The sequence below is a fragment of the Petromyzon marinus genome, chromosome 28, assembly GCF_048934315.1.
Source record: "Petromyzon marinus isolate PM22_M1 ecotype Great Lakes invasive population chromosome 28, UKy_Petmar_22M1.pri1.0, whole genome shotgun sequence".
Lineage (NCBI taxonomy): Eukaryota > Metazoa > Chordata > Hyperoartia > Petromyzontiformes > Petromyzontidae > Petromyzon > Petromyzon marinus.
In genome coordinates, this window is record NC_133694.1 from 3107379 (window position 1) to 3127845 (window position 20467).

The 20467-nt window shown below is 46.3% G+C and overlaps 2 protein-coding genes across 6 annotated transcripts in view; both read left to right on the forward strand.

Annotated features, from left to right (window-relative positions):
• The first annotated feature begins 1884 nt into the window (after positions 1-1884).
• Positions 1885-5378, forward strand: LOC116946908 (TAR DNA-binding protein 43-like). Of its 4 annotated transcripts, none has more exons than XM_032962167.2 (5): positions 1885-2248; positions 3185-3369; positions 3599-3739; positions 3855-4028; positions 4481-5378. In XM_032962167.2, exons 1-5 carry the CDS (start codon positions 2011-2013, stop codon positions 4832-4834), a joined length of 1092 nt encoding a protein of 363 aa, XP_032818058.1. In that variant the 5' UTR covers positions 1885-2010; the 3' UTR covers positions 4835-5378. The 4 variants fall into 4 exon arrangements, with proteins under 4 accessions (XP_032818058.1, XP_032818059.1, XP_032818060.1 ...); XM_032962168.2 differs by having other exon boundaries at positions 3861-4028; XM_032962169.2 differs by having other exon boundaries at positions 3206-3369.
• A 9004-nt stretch (positions 5379-14382) lies between these two features.
• DISP3 (dispatched RND transporter family member 3) overlaps positions 14383-20467 on the forward strand; it is a 246057-nt gene continuing 239972 nt past the window's right edge. The window contains exon 1 of one of the 2 annotated variants that reach the window (XM_076070260.1): positions 14383-14526. The gene's annotated coding sequence lies outside the window, so the exon portion shown is untranslated. The remainder of the gene's footprint in view (positions 14527-20467) is intronic. The other variant, XM_032961968.2, reaches the window with a different exon arrangement.

The window sequence follows — 20467 nt, forward strand, 5'->3', positions numbered from 1 at the left end:
TAACATCTTTCAGGTATTGGACTTTTAAATTACGTAGTGATCTCAAAAAAAGGTCGCTGAGAAAGTGTAAGGAAGCGAGTGAGTGGAAAGTCGCCCTCCTTTTTGCATCCAAGCTTACTTGCCTGTGAATTGATTAAAGAAAATCTGAATTCTTCAGTTTGCTAACAATGTTGTGAAACTGTATAGCCCGGATTTTGGTCGCAATGTAATCGCCACACGCCATCACAGGAGCCATCTGCGTAGGCTTACAGCAATCAAGCATGACAATATATCATGATCAATTGGCATCGTAGACATGGCAAAGCTGATATCAGAGAAATGCTGCTTTACCTGGCAGTGTTTGGTTCCATCCAATGACCGCAGCTGTGCCTGTAGTCCATAATACAGCTTTTTTTGGGGGGTTAGATCGCGTAAATATAAATGTGGTGTCGTTAAGCCCGTCACCACCCGACACAGCCAATTAGTAAGGTTTGTCACGTAAACAGAACATGCCAATTTGTTACTAATTCAGCACCAACGGTGCGTTGGAGAGCAAATCCACAACAATTACACTCCCAGTACGACGTTTCGCCAGCAATTACAACCAGCTTCATCAGGCGGACAGCCAAGATGTGTCTGAAGTTGTCACCCGTTTGCCACAATGGATGATGCGATCCCTTTCGCAACACGCACTTTTGAGAACTTTAGTATTGGCTAAATGCATGCCTGTCAAACCCAATATGGGTTACCCGTATTCTTGTCCAGGGAAATTGAGTTTTCAGGTCCATACGGTGTACAGTCGTTTCAATATTTTGTCTTATTTGTGTTTCTCCCTTGCGATGGGACTTTGTAGGATGAACGTTGAGATGTATAAGACCAATCAAGTCTGAATTGGTCTGTAATAAGCTAGGCACAGGGTATTGAGAGGAATGTAAATTATTGTTTTGTGACTCGCAGATGGTAGTGAGGTAGTGGTTGCCGAGCTGTTCACTTCTTTAAAGGGTTCTTATATATTATGTTTTTACACAACACCTTGTTACAGGGAGATGTCTCAAAAACGCTCTTACATCTCAACACATTTTTTGTGTTGCAGTAGCAAGCGACTCGTCCTTGTGATGTTTCTCGCTACTGAAAAATAATATACTTCACTACCGTAATTAGCAAACCGAAAAGAGCGATTATATCCGCTGCCAGAGACGGAGCAATGATATCCGTTCATGTGTGTCGGTACGGGATGGATTGTGGCATTTACATGCCTAAGCCTTCATCAAGCAGTGGATTGTCCATTGCTGCTGCTGCTGATGATGCGTTTGCTGACGATGATGAGTTTGCTGATTTTGATACTGATGTGCTTGATCGCTGGGACAGCACTGTCGTCTGTGCTGGGACGGTACTGCCTCTGAATTATTTGTAATGTAAAAAAAAGCTGTTCTTGTATTCACATATATTTTTTTTATTATAGTCAAATGTATTATATTTATTTTTCGATTTAAAGCTTTCGTGACTGCAAGGATTCATCTTCTTTGGTTCTTTCGGTAAAGTCACGTATTATATTTAGGTTTGGCCTACGCAAATATATGTTTAAAGTGAAGCCTACAATTCTCATCACAATGGGCGCGGGGGAGCTGAGTGCGCATGCGCATAGTCGTTCGCCATTTCGTCAACGAGCTAGCATCGACCAAAAGTAAGTAAGAAGGGGGGTGGAGAAGGCTATACAATTAAGATAAACATGAACAAATACATTTGAAGAGTTGTCCAACCATAGTAATTTTATATTACGTATTTTAGATGTTTTTTGTTTAATTTGCGAACACTATGGGCGCGTGCTAATAAAAATCTATAAAACGTTTTATTACGGACACCCCCGCAAGGCTGTCGAATGGACTCTCCCACACGCGTAATACGCACGCGCACAGGACCCCTTCCCTCATTCCGCCATCTTACGACGAGCGTGCGATACCTTTTCTATCCCGCTCCCTCCGTGAAAGGAAATTTAAGTAACACTTAAAAAAAACACGCACATAATAAAACATGAGCGAGTACGTTAAGATAGCCGAGGACGAGAACGAGCTGCCCGTGGAGGTCCCTTGTGAGGATGACGGCACCCTGCTTGTGTCGAACGTGGCCGCGCAATTTCCGGGCGCCGTGGGGCTGCGCTACCGTCCGCCCGATGCGCAGTCTTTCCGCGGCGTGCGCCTAGTGGACGGCGTACTCCACCCGCCCGAGAACGGCTGGGCGAGCTACACGTTCTACGTTAATTTCCCCAAAGGTAGATGCATTTGTTATTGTCCTTTTGTTGCGGGTCTCGTTTCGGCCGCCGCCATTTTGTAGCGTGCGCAGTTTGAGGCCTGGGTTTGCGCGTCGAAGCCTCCCGCCTTAACCCTGGGCCGCGCCCCTGTAATTATGGCTATCGTTAAACGTTGTCGATGGTGGTTAAGTTGACTTTAGTAGATGTAGCGTAGACAAAAAAACAAACTTGTGTAAAATGGCGGGAGTGGAAACTGCGAGGTTTGTTGGGAGCGGGTGGAACGACCACGTGGTTGGTCACTCCCGCAATGGTGATGCAGTAGTGGCGATTATGTGGATCTTAAAATGCACGGTCTTTTAACAAAGTCCACATGAATTTTGATTTTTGGTTTTCACACCTGATGACTGTTACAGTCGAAACGTCGTGAGAATGTTATTTTTATATTATTTTATTGTTTCCCTTCAACGTGACTTTACTGAAAGAACCAAGAATATAAAGTCCACATGCTTCCCAAAGTGTAGTTTTGAGTTTAACCGCGCGTATTTGCGCATTATAGGTTTAGCACTTTTTAATGGAGCGTTTTTTTTGGTGGGATAGAGATTAAATGATTGCTTTTGTTAATTGTTGGAACGGTTAATATAATTAGAATTGTACTTGTAATGTTTAAATATATTCATCGTGTTCATTCGCAAAGAACATTGGTCAATATGTAAACTAGTTTTGCATGTTATACAAGTAGCCCCTTTTTACATGGAGGAAAGGTAGATTTATTTAAGCTTGACTAAATAAAAAAGACTTATCCAATGTATAAAATCGTTGCAAAGTATGGAAGTGGTAAAAAAACAAGGTTGTCACGGTTGCGTTAACTATATTCTCATGTAAAAAGGGATATTGTGTGTTGCATTGACCCTGTGTCCTTTTTGCTGAAGTCTGATTCCATTTCCAATAAACTCTCAGACCCGTGTGTGCTCGGGCTAGAGAACAAACGGAAGATGGAGGAGGTGGACATGGCCTCCGCATCAAAGATGCTTCGATCGGAACCCCGCGTCTCCGACCTTGTTGTGCTGGGGCTCCCGTGGACCACCACGGAGGATGAACTCAAAGATTACTTCTCTGCTTTTGGCAGTGTTGTGCTGTCTCAGGTACACGCGCGCACACACACACCACTGGCTTAAGGATTAGCAGGGAGAGGATGGGGGATTGCACCCTCGATGGCTGGGCGTAGTCCCGTGTTGGCACTTTTGTAGAACGGGCGTACGTGTTGGCACTTTTGTAGAACGGGCGTAAAAGCTTTGTTGTGACGTGCGTTGATTGTTTGCGTGGATTGTTTGCTCTGATGCCCACTAAACTTGTATGGTTTGTTTTGTTTAGATAAAGACGGATCCGGCAACGGGAAAGTCGAAAGGCTATGGCTTCGTTCGATTTGCCGACCACGAATCGCAACTTAAAGCCATGGGCATGCGGCACATGATTGGTGGCCGCTGGTGTGATGCCAAGCTACCCCAGTCCAAGGTACATTGCGTTTTACATCGGCAATTATTGCAAGTTGTGCTAAAATAGTTAAATTTACAACGCAATTTGAACTGCTGACATAACTATGGTGCCCTTGGGGCATGTGTGCGTGCATGCCCAGATGTATCCAACCGACCCCGACCGTAATCGCATCTTCGTGGGCCGATGCCCGGAGGACATAACGCCCGAGGACCTGCGCTCGTTCTTTGGCCAGTTTGGAGACGTCACCGATGTCTACATCCCCAAGCCTTTCCGCTCTTTCGGCTTCGTCACCTTCGCCAACGAGCATGTGAGCATTGCCTCAGCTGGACATAGTGCATGTACGGCCCCCTACCATGTTTCTCAATCTTTTGTTGGACGAGGGCTTCCCCAAGCCGTTAGGTCGTCTGGGTCTTTTTTTACCAAACGTCACCACTGGTCAAGGTGGGGAGGGTGAAGTACAGAAAAGGAATTTTTTCTATACCCACCCATGACGCCTATAACACATTTTTATCTACGGCGGCCTGTTGTGCTCTCCAGATTTAATGCTGTTTGGATTTGGAGATCTGATTAGGAGAATCTTTTTCATCACTGGAGTGGGTGTGTACTTTCCATTGCTGTAAATATTGTGGAAAACCTATTACCCAATTACTACTTGCCTCTAGTCTTCCTTGGGTTCTCTAACGTTAACAAATCACGGTTGCATTCGGAGGGGGGGGTGCAATCTTACATTGATGCTGAACGACCGCGTTTGTTTTGCAGGTGGCACAGTCGCTGTGTGGACAGGACGTGATCGTTAAGGGCGCCAGCGTCCACATTGCGAGTGCCGAGCCCAAGAACCAGCTGAAGCGCTCGAGCCGTCTCAACGCGGCGGCACAAGCGGCAGCGGCCGTGACTGCACAAGCCAACATGAATGCGCTAAGCGCGCTGTCGACGCTGGGTGCCACTGGCGCGGGTGGTGGCCTCAATCTGACGCCAGCCATGGTAGCGGCCATGACCCAGGCGCTGCAGACGAGCGGCTGGGGTGGCAGTGGCAGTGGGCGTAGTGGAGGGGGTTCTGGAGGAAATGCTTATGGTGGCAACACGTATGGGTTGGGCAAGAACAGCTGGCTGTAGGCAGCCACTGACCTTGCACGTGATAAGTTGGCTGGGCTAAGAGTGGGCTCAACCATTGAGACTTGCCTATAAGCAGGTGTGTGGTGTGGAAATAGTGATTTTTGTGTTGGCATTTCCCTTCCATTGTCTTTTTTATTTAGTGCTCAAACCTTTACCTTCCCAGTTTTGTTTTTTCTATTGTCCCAATTTTGGTAGGTTATGTTATTTTCTGGGTAGATTGGTCACCATTTGTCCCAATATGTTAATATGAAATTGGTTTCGGTTGATAGGAACGGCTGAATGTAGAAAGATTTTTTTTATAATTAATTGTAATTTGGCGTCCTGGTTCTTTTTGAAACGTATAAACAGTTTCCGCATGGTCGCGTACGTTTTTGTTGGCAGACAGTGCAGACAATATTTAATGAGATTTTTCACAAGCGGCGACTTCCACCAGGAGTGTAGCTTCCCTCCAGGTGACGTTATTTTTGAGTGTTAAATGTTAAACCACGTTGCGAATGTGACTTTTTCCTGTCTGTAAATAAAACTGTTTCAGTCTGTGATTGTATACCAATGAACTGCTTGAGTGCTGTTTTTCAAAAAGGTATAGGACGTGTGACCTGTGATCCCCTCCTTCCCCCCCCCCCCCACTGGGAGTTTCGGAAATCGCAGACCGCTGTGCGCTGCCTTTGATGGCCGAAGTCGCCGAAGAACCAAACTGTGCGTGCGCCACCCACGAGACCCTTCGCCACTCACGCCCGCCGCCACCCTTGAAAACAACAAAAATGGTAATGCTGATCTTCTGTCACGTCCGAGTGAGGAGAGAGTCCGAGTCCTCAACTTTGGAGCGCGCGGCTGCGTGTGAGCGCGCACGGGGCGTGAGCGGCGTGCGTCGTCGTCGTCCGGTGTGTTGGAAGATGGGCCCTGGTTTTTTCTGGAGAAGTGCGAAGAGAAGAGTGGTGTGGGAAGAGCGAGCGTGAGATGGAAAGCCTGTCCGCTCTGTCCGATCTGGCTCGTGGGTGGTGGCATACCTGCTTTGCGCGGTGTGTGCGCGCGGGCTGAGTGGTCACGCGAGTGCGCGTCATGGTGTGAAGAACCGAAACTCCCCCTCGACATTCTCTGGCGTCTGGTCTGGAGTGTGGGCGTGCGGTCTGCGCGGAGGGAGAGCGCAAAATGCAAGACTTCGTCTGAGTGGTGTGCACCCCATTCTGGCTTGCAACGTTTAGCATGAAGACATCCTGAAAGGACATGCGTCTTGTATCTTGCGTTTTGATGTTTTTTACTTCGGAGTGTGCAGGAATGGTAATGGGGCAAAGCATGCGATTAACTTTTGTGTTGCAGTGGCGGAATACCTTGTTGGGAGCAGGTAAAATGTTTCAAGTGTTATCCTTGTGTAAACCACCACAATGTAAGTATAATGCGCACTTCAGATAGTGGTTTGCATATCACTGGAATAGCATTCGCTTAAGGTTTAATTAATGCCAACGTTTTAAAAGTTGGAAATTGTTTCTTGAAACTGCAATTTGTGATTAAATGCATCGTTGCCTAACATTGATTTCATCCCATGTGTGAATTGCCATATGAGGCTGCTTTTGGTTGGATGGATAACATCTACCCAGAAGGAAATCAATTAGGCGAGTGGTCTCCCTTGAAATTGAGCAAGATCAACCGTTTAAGCATATCTGGGAAGGAGGGGATTGGTGTTAGGTTGGATTGACACTGTAGGTAGGGCTTGCTTTTCACAAGTGTACATCTGCAAATATTTTCGCCCCATGTGTGTTATGCTTGTTTAGAAAATTGAAATAAAACTATACACACCTTGACTGCATTTTGTACATCTGCAAATTTTCGCCCATGTGTTAGGCTTGTTTCGAAAATTGAAATAAAAGTATACACAAGTGACTGCATTTTGTTCCTCTTGAAACACATGCACACGCCATTCCGAAAGTTGGAGCGGACCAATTTACATTACATGAACACCAAACTAAAAACCCTGCCACATCAAAGTACTGTGCTGGTGTACAGTTTTTTTTACGAAGGTGGGCAACAAATGACGCGCCTTTGGGGCCACATGGTTAGCCGTGCAGCTGGCTTGGAAACGGTTTAGTATTCACGGTGCGCGCCACAATGCTGTGCAAAGCGGCAATTAGCTTTTGGAAATTCTGACTGCCTTTTTTGCTTGCCTGTGGTGTGTTACATGTGCTTGGGGGGCCGTATCTGGCTAATGAGGCATCTAAGAAACGACTGAATACATTAAGAGGATGTCTTGTTGGGTCTCAATTGTATGCAAGCCCCATGTTCTATTGAAAAAAGCTACATGAATGTTACAATTTTATAGCACCGCTTAATAAAGTTTTGCGTTTAACGCCTGGTAAATGTGATTTTGTTTTGATGGCGTCATGGGCAAGTTTCACGAGTGTAACAAATACATCTTTTTGCAATGTAAATATAACGCGTGTGGAGTTTGGTCGTTAAGCTATTAACGTGTTTTTATGCGCCGAACGAAGGTATGGGGTCTCGCATCGTGGGGCAATGTTTAATGACTAATGGATTTGACCAGCTTGTGTACCTTATGTTTTCGTGGGATTCATTTCGTGTACAGATTTAGATTCTTTGTTTCTGGGCACAAGGTGCACATTTTTAGTTGCCAAGCTAATAGACCCGGGACCAAATTCCATCCGTTCTACAGCCCAATATCCAATGCTAACGCTCATTGGTAACCAATTGAGGGTTTAAATTCGAACGTCACGGGAAACCAGGTTTCAAATCTGAAGTAGAAATCTTAATCCAGCCGGGACTACTCGATATGAATAAGAGGCCGACGAACAGATTAGCCGAGTCTAAATGGTTGCGTTTTTTGCCCATTCCAGTTTTTACTCTGTATAAGCGGCTCTGACGCTCGAAAATCAACTTAAGGGCGGCGATGCCTACTAAAGCGATAACGATGCTCAAGTTTCTGGTGGAGGCCACTACAGGTGCGGGCCAGGGGGCGTCTCTGCTGCTTTCGTGCCACGCAAATTGCCGAATAATTACATCGGCCGCGTTGGGACAGCTGTCGCTCGTTTGAACATTACCCCAGGGGCCCATCTTGTCACAACCACCAAGTTACTGCGTGTCGTGGGAAACGAAGCAACACGATTGGAGCAAATGGGAGAACGGATTGGTAATATCGAGGGCAGTGTGCGTTCGTGCCATTTGAGTTACGAAACGGGAGATTCTTATTTGTATCCACAACCAGGGCTTCATTCCAACTAGGACACCACATCTCGTGTACGTGCTTGTTACGGCTTCGGCTTTTAACTGCCTACTCTAGTGTATTGGCGACCCACAAAATACAAGGGTAATTAAGCCCTGCGGGGAACCGCATTACACTTAGCACCGAGTGAATGTGAAGTACTTTTTCTCAGGGGGCAACTAATATTGGAGGAGCATTATTGGTTTATTTGGTTCAAGAAACTAACCATGTAAAGGGGCTATCAAAACTGTAGTATACAGTACTGTTCAGGGACTCTCCTACGTGCGAACAATCGACTTACGAACTTAGAGATACGAACAAACCTGTTCAGTTGCCTGTTCGGACCGAAAGTAGTACGTTCAACGCCGTACAATAGATGGTGGTGGCATCTACATAAAGATTATACAACTTTTAAAGTAATTCCCCGTGTTTAGTGCACATGGCGTAACAACATGTTTGGAATCTACAGGAGTAAAGTTGGACTTGGGAACAAATCGACATGTGAGAACAGAGCTGGAACCGAACTCGTTTGCCAAGTAGAAAAGTCCCTGTGGTGTGTTTTTGTCTCTCACTGCAACACGTGGCCCCGTGTGGCCGATTTTGTTTAGTGGTGTTCGTAGCGCCGCTAGCAATCAAATCTAAATTCGCCGTGTAGAAGGAACGCGTCTACAACCAAGACTAGAGCAAGGAGCGCAAAGCGATGAACCAAAGATCTGCAAGAAGTGGCAAGGCCCCGGCGCACATGGGCAGGAAATGGAGATATAAAAACCACAATGCCATCCAATGTATGCCCAAAATATTCGACACTAAATTAGACATGTTTTATATAACTACACAATCATCGTGAATGTTACAATTGTATTCATATTTTGTCAGGAAACAATATATTTAAAAAAATGATGACCAAAACGGATGATAGGATTATGGTGGGTGCGCTTACATTGTAAGATACAGGTAGTCCCCGACTTACGATATTTAGATCTTACGATGGCGATATGACAAATTGTTAAATATTTTTAATTTCGCGCGGCAGGCAAACGCAGCAGCGTACGAGGTACGATAACTGTAACTTTATCATCGCCATCCTCTTCCGACAACTAAGTTAATGTTGCCACTTAACATCGTACTCTTTGGTTTATTCGGTAAAGTCACGTAGGTAAAAAACAAATTAAACTAAAAGAAAACAATTAAAACACGACGTTTCGGAGGCAACACAAGCTTCCGTCTTCAGGTGTAAACAGTCACAGCAACAAAACAATCGCTGCACCAAGTGGCGAGGCTCTGGGAACCTCGGGCTTAAATAGAGGTTAAGGGGGAGGGGGGAGGAGCCATGTAGGGGGACCTTGGTGGGGGGAGGGGCTTAGTTAATCCGTCTTTTGTTGTGTAGAGGGTGCGGGTGGTGGGTCACTGTGTGTGTGTGCAATAGAAACGGAACAATAGAAAAATTAAAGATCGGCAAGAATGTGCTGTAAGGTGCAGAGTATAAAACAGGGGAAATAGAAAAGCTTAAATGTAGGTTTAGGGGGGGGGAGGGGGAGGAGCCATGTAGGGGGACCTTGGTGGCGTGCGGGGCTGAGTTAATCCGTCCTTTGTTGTATAGAGAGTGCGGGGAGTGGGTCACTGTGTGTGTGTGCAATAGAAACGGAACAATAGAGAAAATTAAAGATCGGCAAGAATGTGCTGTAAGGGGGGAGTAGATAAAAGGGAAATAGAAAGTTCGGAAGGAATATGCTTGGTATACCACTACTTGAAATTGCTGTTAGAAATTAGTTGACGTTTGGTATGATTTAAAACGTCTTTCCAGTGGTTGCTTAATTTTAAACCATCTTCTCGGTTGAAGTTATGCCTGTGTTTGTATATCTAAATGGCTTCGTGGACAAATCTCTGGTGATAACCTATAGGTTTACAGAGAACCTTGGAATCGGAGAAGACAATCTCATGATCACCAACAGCATTGTAACAATGATCAGCCACAGCAGATGAATTCGTTCTGCCGTGTTTCAGATCTGATTTGTGCTCGCGAATTCGGTCAGAGATATGTCGTTTCGTCTCCCCGATATAGCAATCACCGCAGGTACAACTCAATTTGTAAACTCCGGAGTACTGTAAGTCAGGGATGACATCCTTTACGGATGGGATCAGATCACGAATTTTGTGTACTGTATTGAACCGGACTTGGATCTTGTGTTTGTTTAGAATTTTGGAAATCTTTTTAGTAACGCCTGCTATGTATGGTAGTGTGATGGTTTTGATCGGAGTATCAAGTAGTTGTTTCTAACATCGTTCAAGTATGCAGACGACGGACAGAATCTTTGTGAGTACAGTAGAATATGATACATATTCTTAGCTCTTTCGGTAAAGTCACGTTGAAGGGAAACAATAAAATAATAATATATATAAAACAATAAAATTTCTCACGACGTTTCGACCATAACACAAACGGTCGTCATCAGGTGTGTCGGTTTGCATTAATTTATTTATTTTTAAAACGGTGTATTTATTTATAAAAAAAGTCAGCGCCACGCTCAGCGATTGGACAGTTTATTTAGAAGGACTAGTCCATCTATGTTCTGAAAAGAGGAGGGGGGAGACGAAAAATTAATGTATGCTGTCTGAAAGCCACTGTAAGCGTGAACAATCAATTAAGACCTGAACTGGTTTATCAAATCTTTCCAATGATTGCTAAGCCAGAATCCATCTTCTCTGTTGAAATTGTCTCTGTGCTTGTATATGTGGATAGCCTCATGAACGAATCTCTCATGGTAGCCAGATGGCTTACGTTCAATGTATGTATGATACATAGCTTTAGCCATTTCGTTTTATGGTTGCCACGATACGATACATATGTTCAATGCATGTAAAAAGTTTTTTTTATAGCAGATAGGATTGTTTCCTGAAAAAAACTTTCTATGAAATTGTAGTTCATATAGGTAGGCTTTGAATTTACCTTGTTTTTTTACTTTAAATGATACTGTGCAATACAGTATTGTAATTAATAAATACATACAGTATATAGTTTATACAGTACGGTACTGTAAATTGCTCTGTTTTTGCTAAACTATCACCATTCTTTAAGACTCATGAGTAGGCTAGGCCATCTTCGACTTACGATGGTGGTCGTAACGCATCTCCATCGTAAGTCGGGGACTACCTGTGTATCTTCTTTGGTTCTTTCGGTAAAGTCACGTAGAATGAGAATAAAATAATAAATTGATAAAATAAAATAACACAATAATATTATCACGACGTTTCGGCCACAACACAAGCGGCCTTCATCAGGTGAAGGGACGAGACTGTCTGGAGGACAGCGCTGGAGTGAAAAAGCCACGCTCAGATCGCGACCTTTAAGCTTAGAGTCGCGGCATCTCTTCAGAAAGGTGAGAGACTCGATTAGTTGATCCTTCTTATCCCGGAGTCTGTTGAATGATCTTAAGGTTGTGTGGAATCCCTCCCCGTAGAGGCGGTTAAATTTCGATTTAAAGCTTTCGTGACTGCAAGGATTCATATTCTTTGGTTCTTTCGGTAAAGTCACGTAGAATGATTCTACGTAGAATGATTCTACGTGAATGATTCTACGTAGAATGATTCTACGTGACTTTACCGAAAGAACAAAAGAAGATGAATCCTTGCAGTCACGAAAGCTTTACATCGAAATTTTACCTGTGTATCGTCGTCTTAATTGTTTAAGCTCCCACGTCTTGAGATTCAAGGCAACAGACAACTCGACAGCGCTAATGCGGTGAACAGCCTCAATGGAACATCTAGTAAACAACTGTCCACTTAATAATATGGTCAGATGTGTGTTGTAACACCCGCCCGCCACCCGATATAGCCCAAGTTTAATTAAACTGACTAAAACGCACCAATTGTTTCAGCTCGCCGGTAAGTTGAACAAATCTCCCAACCAAATGTAGCATGTTTGGTGTTGCAAATATCAATTATGAATTATCAATATTGACTGCGAAAATCGACGCGTTATGTTAACTCCCCGCTATTACTCAAATGTTTTCTTGACATTCACGCCGCATGTTATGAATCATGACTTTGTCAACATTGTACTGTAGTAATAGGTTTTACCCTTTTAACTGGCACAAAAACTGACACCTTTATTCAAGGCATCATGTTTGCAATAACCACAACACAAGCAGTCAAAATGCAAACAAAAGAGAGTGCCAGTTAAAAGGGTAAAACCTATTACTATATCTTGTTACTGGCAAAGGAGGTCTCATAATGTAAACATTGTACTGCATTGTAAAATGTTGCCATCCCTCCCATCTTCATTATCATCACCTTTATTCAAGCATCTATGCCCCATGGGTACACCAACCCGCACTGCCGAGCGTGGCCCTCAGCTTTCTGGAAAATGCGCTCATCCAACAGTGGATTGGCAAAGGGCTTAAACAATTTCGACCTGGATAAATGTCGCATTGCTGATGGGAAGGGCTTCTGCATTTCGGGCTGTGGCCACAAGGAGGCGCCGCAGCGCCGCAGTTTGGGGACGCCTATGGATGGACGGACATTAAAGCAAAGTTTCAATCCGAGAGCACGCCACGTTCATTCATCGTGCTGCGAAACCTTGGCGACTGAGAGCACCGTCCTGTCTGTCTCGCGAGAGCACACAAAGGCCCGGATCTGTTCTACAGTTCATATTCTTCGGTAAGAATATGAACTGTAGTCACTGTTCTACGGTGTTGAACATCATCATCATCATCATCTCCTACACCATCATCACAGTCACGGTCTACAAAACCATTATCGCCATAATTATTACTTAAACACGTAGCTATTAACATAAGCTTCCACACCATCAATCAACATCTAATCCATCATCACCCTATGCATAACCACCAGCATCGATCAATAAACTCCATACTTTCGACGCTATGAAAATCTAAATCGTATCATCAGTTAACCCCAAGACTTCATTCTAGCCGGGTCTGCGACCTGGATAAAGTCTGCGATCCGGCACACCGCATCCAGTATACATCTGGCTATGGCCGTGAATGAGATGCCACCTTCGTCTCTACCTGCGACCAGAACGATAGTGAGAAATTAAGCTCAGGTTGACACCATCATCCTTCTAATGTTCATCATCGCCATCATCCTCTTCATCACCGCTGTCACTCTCGACAGTATCCTCCACAAAAATCATAGTTGTCAATCACCTCCACGGTTTTAGGCGGCAGAGTGGTTCAGTGGTGACACGTGTGCCTAACATGCAGCAAGGGGCGCTGGGTTCGTTTACCGACTTGGGCGTCTTTCGGCGTGTAGTTTGCATGTTATCCCCACCACCCTCCCGATTCTGCATGCGTTTCCTCCGGGTTGTCCCCCCCCTCCCTCACCTCTAGCTGATGAAAGCCTATAATCGGGTTTGGCCAAATATACCCAATGCTGAAACATGACCCTGCAAATTACTCAATTGGAGTTACGCATTAGCGACGTCGTGCCTTTCTGCATAATCAGGACCCTCCCGAACATATATTTAAAACTGCGTTTATTTCCTTCTAAATAAACATGCTTAGACTAATTAAATGATACTAAATAATAATCCTACTTATCATAAGCATTTACCTCCCATTAAGATTTGTTGTCACCATCCTTTTCCACATCAGCATCATAATTATAATAACTATATTTTAAAATATCCCCCTCCTCTGTTGTGAATTTTATACGTTTGATATGTTTAGCTCCCACAGCTGTTTTCGTAGCTGAGTCTGCTCCACCGATCCAAAACTTAACCTTGCGACACCCAGCGCGCGTGTGCGTATAATCGCGCCCTAGCACGTTTCACTGGTGTTTAATTATATTGCCGTCACATCAATTATGTAAACAAAAGAAAACACGTGCATGCGAGCACGTGTGCTCTTGGAATGAGCCATCGCAAAGCTTTGCAATAACCATCATCGCAATCGTCCGAAAATAATAATCATCATCACCATCATTCGGAACATCATCCGATTACCATCATCGTCTTAATGTGAACATCATCATCATCATCACCATCCACTTGGTAGTGAAGCGTGCAACTGATAGCATTGTTCCTGTAGAGGGAGTAGCGTGTGAGAGAGGAGTGGGAGGGAGACAAAGGCGGCCGGGAGTTGTCCTGGCCACCGCCTCGTGTGCCGTGCCGGCCTTCACAGGCGCTACTCGCTAACGGCACTTGCCCCCAAACAGTCTGTTACAGGCTACACGGGGGATATTTGTCTTTGGAGTGGGAGGAGGAATAGGGGAGGGGCTGGTGAAGCTTTGCTACGGGAGAGGAAGTAAGGAGGTGGAGGGATGGATGAGCCAGTGGGAGAGAGAGAGGGGAGATGTGGAAGGAAAGAGGGAGGAGGGAGGGAGAGAGAGAGGGAGGGGGGAGGAGAGACGCGCGCGAGAGAGAGAGGGAAGAGGAGGAGAGGGATAGAGAAAGAAGAGAGGAGGTGTTGGGATGAACAGCGTGCACAGTTGCACGCGCGTTCCGTGCGTCTCGACGCGCAAGGTGAGTGCGCGCCGGCTTCATCCACGCGGGATCCCAAACAAGGCGCTCGCGTTGTGATTCCGCGTGTTCGCGTTGGTGTGCGTGCGCGCGCCTTAGCGCGCGTGTGTTGTGTGCGCACCCACTCTTTAGTGTTTTGTGTTGGTGCGCTTTGAATGAATGGGTATATTGAGTCGAATGTTTCGTGTAGTTGCGCTTGTGTGTGTGTGTGTGCGCGCGTGCGCTTGAGTGGTGTTGTTAGTTTGTATTTAATTGTGTAACGTGATGTGTGTACAATTGTGTGTGTGCGTGTGTTAATTGCGTGCTTGCTGTGTTGTTTCGTAGAGGTGCTTAATTATATGTGCCCCCCCCCCCACCTCTATTTGGATTTGTGTGTGCAAATGTTTGTGTTTCATTGTGTTGCGTGCTCCTTCGCTTGTGTTCTTATCGGTGTGGATCTATCTCTCTCTGTGTTCGAGTGTGTGTGGATTAGATGTGGAGTCCGTTCGGCCAGCAGTGGGGTGAGAAAGTAAATTGCAAGGATGCGATTTTTTTTTTTAAAGCCAGTTTCACAAGCTTTCGTCCGCACGTTGACACCTCCCCCATCCACCCACCTCCAGGTCTGCTTTACGAGAGAGAGAGAAAATCAGCAATTGGCTCGCACCTCTTGGCTCGCACCTCTTGGCTCGCATCTCTCTCTACTCACGGCGGGATGGGTGGCACGGCCCAGCGGTTAGCGCTTTCGCAACGTCGTTTGCCGAGGGTTCGCGGTTCGAACTCCAGCGGCCGCCCTGTTTAACACTGCTGGTGTGATCACCACATTAATGTACGCCGTCTGTTTTGTTTTACTTCGAGTGGGTCCTCGTGACGTCAGTCGCAAGAGTGTTACGGGTCTAAAGTTTTCCGAATTCGAAACTTTACATGGCGCAAATGACTATTGGGATCACGCTCGGCAACCATCGCCCGCAAGCTGGCAGACTTAATGCCCCAGGCCTGGCATGCAAATGAGACTATCCTGGCCTCTTGACTTCTCGGCTGGTAAAATAGGCATATCAACGTAGCTATACTTGAACTGACTTTTTTGTTTTGCTTTAAGAGCTTTGATAAAAAGTTATTTGTTTTTCCCCCCACCGTCATTTCAGAGAGAGGTAACTTCCGGCCTTCATAATACAGGTACCGTGCGGAGAGTGCCAGAAATGTCAGGGAAAGGATGGTGTAATCAACTTGGTAATTCGCAGAAGAATAAATAAACACAATTGGCAAAGAGTGATGTAGGTGTAACGCAGGTTGTGATGTGTGGGGGGGCGTTTGCAGGGGGCGGGAGGGAGGGAGGAGGGGAGGTTATCGACATGGGCATCGGGATGGCACTCAGAATTTTGCAAGCAAGGGTGGGAAGACCTAAAGCCAATTTGGGGAGCTGATGAGACCGTAAGAGCAGGACTTTGGAGGTCAAGTGTCGACTTCACAACTGCGGAGTCGAGCAGCAGGGAGAAAATGATGGCAGAATTGGCCATGATGACCCCTTGACCTTTTTTGTTGCAGGGAGCATTAGGCCTGTCCTTTTGATAATGGCTCGTCTTTGTCGAGGCAATTTTTTATTGTTAATATTTTACACGTGTGTGTGTGTACATCATTTTTTTAAAGTGTGACATTCATTGCATGGCTTTCCAATTCAAGGCAAGATTACGATTTTTTTTCTCATTTACCATCTCCTAAATTGCTTATATATGTAAAATTGAGGGAGATTATTTAATCTAGCATTGAGTGATGCCATATGTTTCCAAGATGACAATGTTTCTTGGGATGCTGCCGTGGTGTGATGATTAACATACTGGACTTCTAGAGGTCGATTTCCCAGCAACGGCATTTGTAACAATGGGGAAGGGAGTGCTTATAATCACCACCACCACCGCTCCTATCCACCCAGCAGTATAAATTGGTACACCGCAGCCGATCGGTAGGTCGCATGTGGTGGGGCAAAGTGTGAATAATCCCACCTCTTCCAAGACGTTGGGTCAGTGTAGCAAGAGCAGTCCACAGGGGGGGGGGGGGGGGGGCTCGAGAGCTGCCTCGCGTGGAAGCCCTTCCATCAGCAGCGGCGTGCAGAAGAAATTCCAGGGCTGCACCTTCACCTTTAATATTTTACAATGTTTATATTTATTTATTTACAATGGTTTTACTTGTCCAACCGAGCAAACATGTTTAAAAAAAATATTCTTGGGTCATGTTTTTTCTTTCCCATTCAATAAAGATATCATTTTTTCGGAAAGAAAACATTGATTTCAATCGGGTTGCGCTATACGAATTAGATAACGGCTCATTGTTTGTTGGATAAAGCTTTTCGGTCCGTGTAATAATACCTGCAATGACATGGATCGGAAACACGACCTCTGGCAAAATGAAATGGAGCAAAACAGCCAAATTTAGTATTGAGAGTTTTGCATGCTTCGACTTACCCGGGGGGGGGGGGGGGGATACATAGAGGAGCACATGGATTCAAGAAGGAAATGTAAATCACAGACGTCATGATCACTACGAAGTGGCCATGGGGCACTACACATCGTGGCTAGAGGGGACGATGGCCCATGGTTGAGACTGGTGACAGATTTGGTCGCCAAGAGAGGAGGCCCCACCGTCATGGAGATGGAGCAACGAGATGGGATTTGTGGCGTTTCGAGAACGTGAGAGATCACGAGAAACGTTGGGAGGCCTTTTATCTAGCAGTTGATGGACAATAACTGACGATGGATATATCCTGTAATTTGATTAGAAACAATACGCGTAAGTGCGTTAGTGTATAAATATGCGATTTGTGCGCAGTGTTTTCTCACTGTGGGAGGGATTACACGCATGCATAATGCATGGGGTGAGTGTATATATTCATGTGGAATCCTATGCCTGGCTTAAGAGGGATTAAAGTGTATGTGTGAGCGAATGTGTGTATTGCACATGTGAATGTATGCAGGTGTGCGTGTAACTTCACACACGTGTGTATTAAGGTATTCGTGCGAGAGTTTGTTATTTTGTATGAATGTGGACATTGCACGTATTCGAAAATATAATTTATATATGTAATAATTTACAACCCTTTTTGTCAATCCGCTGGTGGATGAAAGCTTCCACAAGCCACGTTGGTAATGGGAGTTTTTCGACCATACTTCACCACACCCATAGTCCAGCCGTGCCGGTTTGTGAACGGCGTGCCCACGACTGGTCCGTACGACCTGCGATTATTTCGGCCAGCACTAATCGGGTGCTATAGAGGGGCATATTTTTTGACATTTGCGTAAAAAAAGATATGAGCACGTTCAGTCCATTTTTTTTGTGACCGCAAGTGCCTCCTCCTTGCAGTGACATAACTGAGGTGTCTTTAATGTGTAGCACACCGATAGTATTTGTAAGTCCTATTTTTAGTAGTGTATCGTGGTGGCTTCCACGCACGGGCTCAAATGCCTACAAACGTAAAGCAGCCAGTAAATAACAGCACGATTGAAGGCATTGCAGATTAGAGTGACTACATTGTCTTGGAATTAACTGAGCTCATAACATTGGAATAGAGACGACGGGAGGGAATTCCAAGGTCGGGCAGTGCAAGTAAAAAGAAGCCAAAGTGTTTCTGAGACCTGCCGTGTGTGTACGGTGGTTGAAGACGGTGTGATGGATGAGATGAAACGGTCGGCATCTGTTAGACGCTGTCCTCAACCAACAGCAGTGGATTGATTCAACAAGTGAAGTTCGTGGGCACTGGTAAGGGATGGATGGGTAGTAACGATAGAGCGATGATGAGGCTAGCGACCACCGAGTGACTGAAGTTGAATCTTTTCGGGGCCATCGTCGACTTTCCCTGCAAACCCACGAGAAGGTAGAGTCCAGGTGACCGCCGCTGGTCCAAGAGCCGTGAGAGAGACGGGGAGCTGCATGACCACGGGAGGCAACGCGTCGTCACAACATTTATTTTATCATTTGTGTTGTGAAAAATAACAAGACATTGGTTGCAAAGATCTGAAAGAGGGGATACAACGCAAATGCTGACGCGCGCACTTGCGTTTATTGCATATCGCATACCCCGGGGGTTTGCAGGTTGTGCGTGCGTGCGCAACGTCTCGGTGGCGAGCGGTCGTTGTGGTTAGTGCGCCGCACCACGAACCCCGGGCGAGCAGAGTTCGATTCCCGCTCGCGATCAATAACGGCGGTTAATATTTCCAACCAGTCTTTAGGGACCTGGTGCGGCGTGTAAAACATAAGGGGCTGGGGATCCGTCGATAAAGGCGGCCGGGCGTGGTGTTTGGCCACCCATCCACCCACTCCATCCCTCCTCTTCAGAGGGACTTCGTGTGTATCGGTCACCAAAGGCGCTCGCTGACAGCACTTGCCCCCAACAGCCTATGCAAGACTATACGGCAGGGATCTTTGTCAGTTTAATACGTAGTAGGTTTGTCGCGACCAATATCCAAAATCGTTGTTTTTGGGTTAGATCGCGTAAATATATAAATGTGTCGTCAAACCCGCCACCACCCGACACAGCCAATTAGTAAGGTTTGTCACGTAAACGAAACGTGGCCAGTTCGTTACGAGTTCAGCACACCGAAGTGCTGGAGAGTAAACCCACGACATTTACAATTCGAGTACGACGTTTCGCCGCCAATTACAACCAGCTTCATCAGGCGACAGCCAGAGTTGTATATTTACACGATCTAACCTCCCCCCCCCCGCCTCTATTATGGGGATCTTTGTAGTGTCTGGGCAAATCAAAGTGCCTCCTCTCGCCAGCCCCGGCCGCCCCATAGCCGCCTGGATGACCCCGCGACAAAGCAGCGACTAAACACCTCTTTAAAAATACATCTTGGCAGCAACGGGTAGACGCTCCTGTCGACTGTCAGGGCTCTTCCACCCGGTTACCGTTCGCCCGTTATTATGTCCCTCCTCCTCCTCCTTCTTCGCAATTATTTTTTCTCCCCCATTTTTTCTTTTCTTTTCAAAATCCCTCCGTTTCGCGAGAGAGATCCCTTCGCCCCGTCGGTCGAAGGTTCGAACGGTCGCCGGAAATGTGTCAACTTCAGTCCACGCCGAGAGCCGTCCTCCACCCAACCCCCGCGCCGTTTGAGCCCGCGAGCTCCTCACAACTCGCTGTGCGATCGTTCTGTCGTGCAAGGGCACTTCCCTTGCCCCCACCGCCTCCCCCTGTTCGTGTTGAGTAAGGAGAGCCCCAATCCACTGCTGGACGAGGGCCCTCCTCCACGCACCGTTGCAGGTCCGCGTTTGTTGTTTTTCCACCACGCCTGGTCCGTGCGGGTTTGTGAAGGTGGGGAGCATAGAAGTACAACACAACAATAAGGTTTCGTTGCACTGCCCTCTGCCGATCAATCACGTCGAACCACCGGAGTCGAGATGACCGGTGACGTAGAAAGGGGCATTTGTTTGATGCAGTGACCGTAAGACATTTCGCGAGAATCGAAATGAGCATTGCCGGATTCGGAGTGAGTGCAATGCGCGGACCAACAGGCCCACGTGCTGTCGGGGTTGTGCATGAGGAGGTAGTGGGTTTGACACACACACACCCTCTACTCCTGAGCCATCCATCACGTGTATTGGAGAGGCATTACCAATCTCCGAAGGCTTTCGTTGCGGTGGGTAAAAGGTTTTTGTCCTCTCCGTTTTCGTGCGAAATGATTAATGAACAGACGTTAATTCTGACTCCTCGTGTCTCCTCGTGTTCGCGCATTGTCGCCGTGTTTAATGCTCCATTTTTGCCCCCCACCCACTGCCCCCCCCCTTTTTCTTGGCTAAAAAAGCACTCGCTCCCGTGAGTGAGGTGCGCGCGAGAGGAGCTTGCGATGGGGAGTGGTGGCGTAGCGATGAGCGCAACGCCGAGCTACGAACCCGGCAATACCGGGTTCGATTTCTGCTCGCGGCCAACGCCAGCGACGATTATATCTGAACCGGTCCTGGGCCTCTCCTAGGTCGA

Bases quoted from the DNA above. Each gene is read 5' to 3' on its own strand.
- LOC116946908 (XM_032962167.2), top strand. From the start codon at position 2,011: ATGAGCGAGTACGTTAAGATAGCCGAGGACGAGAACGAGCTGCCCGTG. The intron at 3,740-3,854 runs GTACATTGCGTT...GTGTGCGTGCAT, and splicing joins CCAAGCTACCCCAGTCCAAG to GCCCAGATGTATCCAACCGA. The intron at 4,029-4,480 runs GTGAGCATTGCC...TTTGTTTTGCAG, and splicing joins TCACCTTCGCCAACGAGCAT to GTGGCACAGTCGCTGTGTGG.